The sequence below is a fragment of the Camellia sinensis genome, chromosome 9 (genome assembly GCF_055761805.1).
Source record: "Camellia sinensis isolate YWXY chromosome 9, ASM5576180v1, whole genome shotgun sequence".
NCBI lineage: Eukaryota > Viridiplantae > Streptophyta > Magnoliopsida > Ericales > Theaceae > Camellia > Camellia sinensis.
In genome coordinates, this window is record NC_138969.1 from 158,734,960 (window position 1) to 158,739,942 (window position 4,983).

The following is a 4,983-nucleotide window of genomic DNA, read 5'->3' on the forward strand; positions in this document are numbered from 1 at the left end:
GCATTCCAACTTTTTGTTTACCTGACTAGGCAAAAGCTTGGACACCTCACAAGTCATATTCATAAATGAATTTTTAACAAACTAAATACGAGTTCAACTCAAGTAGTTTAATTTTTTTATAATACATATAAAAAAAAAATAACGCCCACTTAGTACACATTAATGTGTGTTTGGAAAAGTAAAGATTGAATCCACACCTAACCTTTGGCATAATACACAAAGTGGTGGTCCCAAGACTTGAACCCATAACCTCAAGGTTATTAGGTCAAGTCTTAACCATTGAATCAATGGTCACCCTTTTTTTTATAATACATATAAACTTATCAAACCCAATAGCAAGTTATTATTCAAATTTGATTCGATAACTTAACAAATTTTATAATATGTTCAAACTCGAGTTGTTTCCATATCAAATCGATTTTGATAGAGTTTTTAACAAGTCAAATTCAAATCAAGTGTCTTGGTTCATCTAGCACCTCTAAATGCAGCAGCGGGATTATTTTTACAGTAGAACCCTGTCATCTATACCTTCTGAAACTTCAACTCATCAAAGAAATTTAGAATTCTCACAAAGAAAATCACAGCCCATAAAACTAGAATTCTATAAAGAATGTGTCACAACAAAACCTAAAATCTCAATACAAACACAATGCAACAACCAGCTTCCAGTAACAGGAGGTGAAATGATGGCAAGCTCAACAAAACACACAACAATGAGAAAATGGAACAAACTGATAAAAATGTGGTTCAAAAAATGTATGATGTATGTAATAAGTCCATCGAATCTCTAACTCAGGTCGAAGGCTCAGGATCAGTTGCAGCAGAATCTTCTTGTTTGGATGCGATTGGAGCACCATTAGAGTCGGCATTTTTCACAGATGTAACTGGCTTTGTTGCCTCAGTTTTGGCATCTTTTCCACTTTTTGTATCATTCCCATCTTTTCCATTTTTGGCATCCTTAGTGGGAGGGGTTGGGGGGGGTACCATGTGAGGAGGTGGTGTGTGCTTCAGCTTCACCAATATGTGGCGCATCCTTGAGAGATCGGTGGGTTTCCCAGGCTTTGGGCCCTGAATGACTGTGATCCCAGGCTTCTTTTCTTGCTCCTTCTTGCCTTTCCTCTTCTCGATATTGGCAACCTCGTGAGGAATGAGCTCTGATATTGCTTTCCAGTATTGTTTATCAGCACTTTTGTGGAACTTCTCTTGACTGGCCAAGTATGACTGCCCCAGACAAAAACACACAGATTAAGTTGAAATATATATATATATATATATAAAGGGAAATAAAAGATAAGTAGACTAGACTCTCTTCAAGGTTCCACCTTCTCTTTCTCTCTGTTGTCGGTCTTGTTAGTCTCAATATTGAGTTTTCTTTTCTCATAAAAAGCTCGTTTATACTCTTCAGCTTCCTCAATAATCTGATTCCGCATCTCCTTCTCTTTCATTTCCTTCTCCTCAAGCCGTATGGCATTTTGACTGCACCGATCAACATGAAATTCTAGCATTAAAAAAAATGTTCACGAGCATTTTCATAATATTTTAATTTAATTATGAACTTTCCTCATCTGAATATATAACATGATACATCCCATCAACAGACATAAATCTAAGATCTCTTTGTTTCCCCTACTCTCATGCTAGCCATCATTATTATCAAATTGTGAATCGAATCGGGAATCATTTTGCTAAAAATAGTAAATTGTGAATCATAAGATTCAATTTATTTAAAATAATATATAAATACATATATACATTAAAAAAATTCTTAGTGTTCGAAATGAAGTGATATAATTAAATTGCATATATATATACATAAAAAAACAAAAAAAAAACTAAATATATCAATATAATTAATTAATCTCTTCTCTTTTTTTTTAATTTAATTTCTTGATGGAGAGACGAAAATGATGTCATTTCATACACTATGTACACAAAAATAAGAACAAAATTGAATTGCAGTGAATCATAATAATTATAGTGAATTGCATGATTCAAAAAAATTTATTCAACAATATAATTCAACTTGTTTTGGCTAAAACTCGTACCGAATCATGATTCTAACAAAGGCGCTAGTCATCGTACCAATCCACACCAAACCACTCTAGTAGAGTGGTGTAAATAACCGTTCGATCCGCACAAACCGCACTGATTTGCATGGATTGGGAGTGTTGTAAGCCGATAGTATAGGGGGCTCATTTGTATACTTTTATAGTTTAAGAAGTGAAGTAATACTTCCCTATAGTTTAGAGGGTCCATTTGTATGCTTTTATAGTTTAGAGGTCAAAGTGATACTTCTTAATAGTTTAGGAGGTCTCCGTGTAAATAATCAAATGAATTATTTGGCAGAAAGGCTTAAAATTTAACCACCCGCATAGGGGTGACTATTGGTTGGTAAAACCTTAACTTAATAACTTTGAGGTTTGAGTTGAAGTCACGGGGCAACCACTTTATGCACTATGTCAAAGGTCAAGTGTGCCCCTAATATTTTCCTCCCCAAACACACATTAATGTGTACTAATTGGACATTATTTTTATAGCGTGAGTAAAACTGACCCAACCCACCCACTTACCATATACACATCCACACCTAATCCAATCTCACCAACACCTAAGCCTAATGAGACATTCTTTTTTTCATTTGGCATCTTTGACAGACATCTCCTTCCTACGCTTCCCTCTCTACAGTCGCCCATCACCCCCCTTCACTATTACCCACCGTTGTTGACCATCGTCACCATCCACCTTTGCGCCCAACCCATCTACTTACCATATACCCATCCACACGTAATCCCACCTCACCAACACCTAATAACCCTAACGAGACCTCCTTTTTTCCTTTGGCATCTTTGACAGCATCTCCTTCCCACAATCGCCTACCACCCCCCTTTACTATCACCCACCACCATTGACCATTGTCGCTCTCCAGTATCACCAATTCCCCCCACCACCACCTTTCATTGTCACCCACAAGCAATCTCTTTCTCAACCCCCAGAGCCACCTTGCCAACACCACCACAGACCATCAGATCACCATTATGCACCTTATGCTGCCGACCACCCAAGACGGTTGCCACTTCCAATACTCGCAACTCATCAAGTTGAAGTAGATTTGAATCACAAAGTTAGTTTCTCACTAGTTCTCTAACACATAGATCTGCCCCTCCTGTAACAACACGACAGTGTCGCCACGATTGTATCTTAGTTCTCTCAAATAGCTCACCTGTCTCACTATTATTATTTTTTCCATTAATTTGTGCAAATATATCTAGATTTGTGTTTGGATTTGGAATTGATAGCAAATTTGTATTGAAATTGATGAGTTGTTGTGTAAGTTGATGATGAGAAGTATATATATTCCCTTTTGTGTGCTTTTTTTTTTTTTTTGAATTTCCACCAACTGCACTTGCCTAAACCATCAAGTCAAAACTGCTGGTATAACTCAACTGACCCACCAGTTTGGTTGAGCCGTGGTTCTGCAACTCTGGCAATTCCAGTCAATCCACCATAGCAGTTTGGTTGAGATTTTTTTTCTGAAAACTGCCCCGTGCACACCCCCAATACCCAAGGCAAGAGAAATCAGGTAAACAGGCTCAACAAAATAATCAAGCTAGCATTATTTTGAAGCTAGAACCAAGCAGAAAGGCAGCTCATTGATTAATTACTTGCAAAGCACCCGGACACCACTCATAAAGACCACCAAAGAAGTCAATTACTTTAAGCAACCCTTCACTTGGTATGCAAGGTATCAAACTTACACTACATGATGCAGATGACACTGCATCCATCACACTAACATTGAACAAAATGTATCATAATGACACAGGAATGAGTTCTGGGTGCAAGTCCAAAAGTAAGATATGGGTACGGATACGTCATAGACACTTACATGTAAAATTCTTAAGATCTGTTTGAATGGATGTGGATTTAAAATGTGTGGATTTAACATTATGTACCACAGACCTGGATCAAAGTGGATCTAACTGCACGAAAATTAAAAGGATCCTGGCAGACTATTTAACTGCATAAGATTTAAAGGTTCTAATAAACCAAGAAAGAATAATAAATAAACCACCATGTAATAATGAGATCTATATCTTTCTTGGGAAAGGATCAAACACCTGAACCTAGATACTCAAAACAAATAAAAACATATTAATTACGATAATATAAAATCTTATATATCATTGTAATAGACAGTAATTTCATAATTTCAATGACAATTGAGTTCATCTCATAAACTATTAGACATAAAAACACATGATAATGAAAAAATTCATATAAAAATAGAGAAATCAGTTAATAACTGAATTCAATTACCATGGAAAAGCTAAAGAACAAAAAGAAGAAAAACAGATCTATGTGAATCGCAACAAACAACAGATCTTTACCACTGTAAATTTACAAGAAATGAACTAAAAACGAATGAATCGAAGACTCACCGCCGCCATTCGCGAAGAGCAAACCCTTCGTCAGGCTGCATTTCACTGGGAGGCGGAAGCACCGGCCCATCGGCGGTGAAAAAGCCGTCGGCGTCCTCACCGATGTCGTACGCTTTGCCATTACCGTTCGATATAGGGATCGAAGAAGTGAACGGCGACGATTCGGCGTACTCAGGGTTCGGATCCGAGCCAAATCCGAAGGTATCAGGACTGTTGACGGACTGAGAGACCTGATCCACCGTCACCTCTTCGTAGTCGGCGGTGAATCCGCCAGCGCCGCCGTGGTACGGCGGTGGATCAGCGGCGGCGGCGTAGCCGGAGTAGTCGCCGCCCTCGAAGCGTTGGGAGTCGTATCCGACGTAGCCATCGTCGTTGCTGAATGCATCGAAAGACATTATTCTCTCTCTCTCTCTCTCTCTCGCTAGATTCTCTCTCTCCTCTTCTCTCCCTGTATCCTCGCTATACAGATTACGTGCAAGAAAGAGAGGAATGGTAAGCACGTGATTTCTTTCTAATTGCACCAGGACCCCTAGATTATTGTGGC

The 4,983-nt window shown here is 38.3% G+C and overlaps 1 protein-coding gene across 1 annotated transcript; it reads right to left on the minus strand.

Annotated features, from left to right (window-relative positions):
• Positions 1 to 563: 563 nt before the first annotated feature.
• LOC114274477 (clathrin light chain 2) lies at positions 564 to 4,983 on the minus strand. The gene is made up of 3 exons (XM_028216402.2): positions 4,440 to 4,983; positions 1,323 to 1,476; positions 564 to 1,221 (listed from the first exon to the last, which is right to left on the minus strand). The coding sequence occupies exons 1-3, from the start codon at positions 4,832 to 4,834 to the stop codon at positions 793 to 795; spliced, it is 978 nt and encodes a 325-aa protein (XP_028072203.2). The 5' UTR covers positions 4,835 to 4,983; the 3' UTR covers positions 564 to 792.

Excerpts from the sequence above, each read along its gene's own strand:
- LOC114274477 (XM_028216402.2), bottom strand. The coding sequence starts at position 4,834 with ATGTCTTTCGATGCATTCAGCAACGACGATGGCTACGTCGGATACGAC. Across the intron at positions 1,477-4,439 it reads GCTCTTCGCGAATGGCGGCG|TCAAAATGCCATACGGCTTG; the intron begins GTGAGTCTTCGA and ends TGATCGGTGCAG. Across the intron at positions 1,222-1,322 it reads ACAACAGAGAGAAAGAGAAG|TCATACTTGGCCAGTCAAGA; the intron begins GTGGAACCTTGA and ends TGTCTGGGGCAG.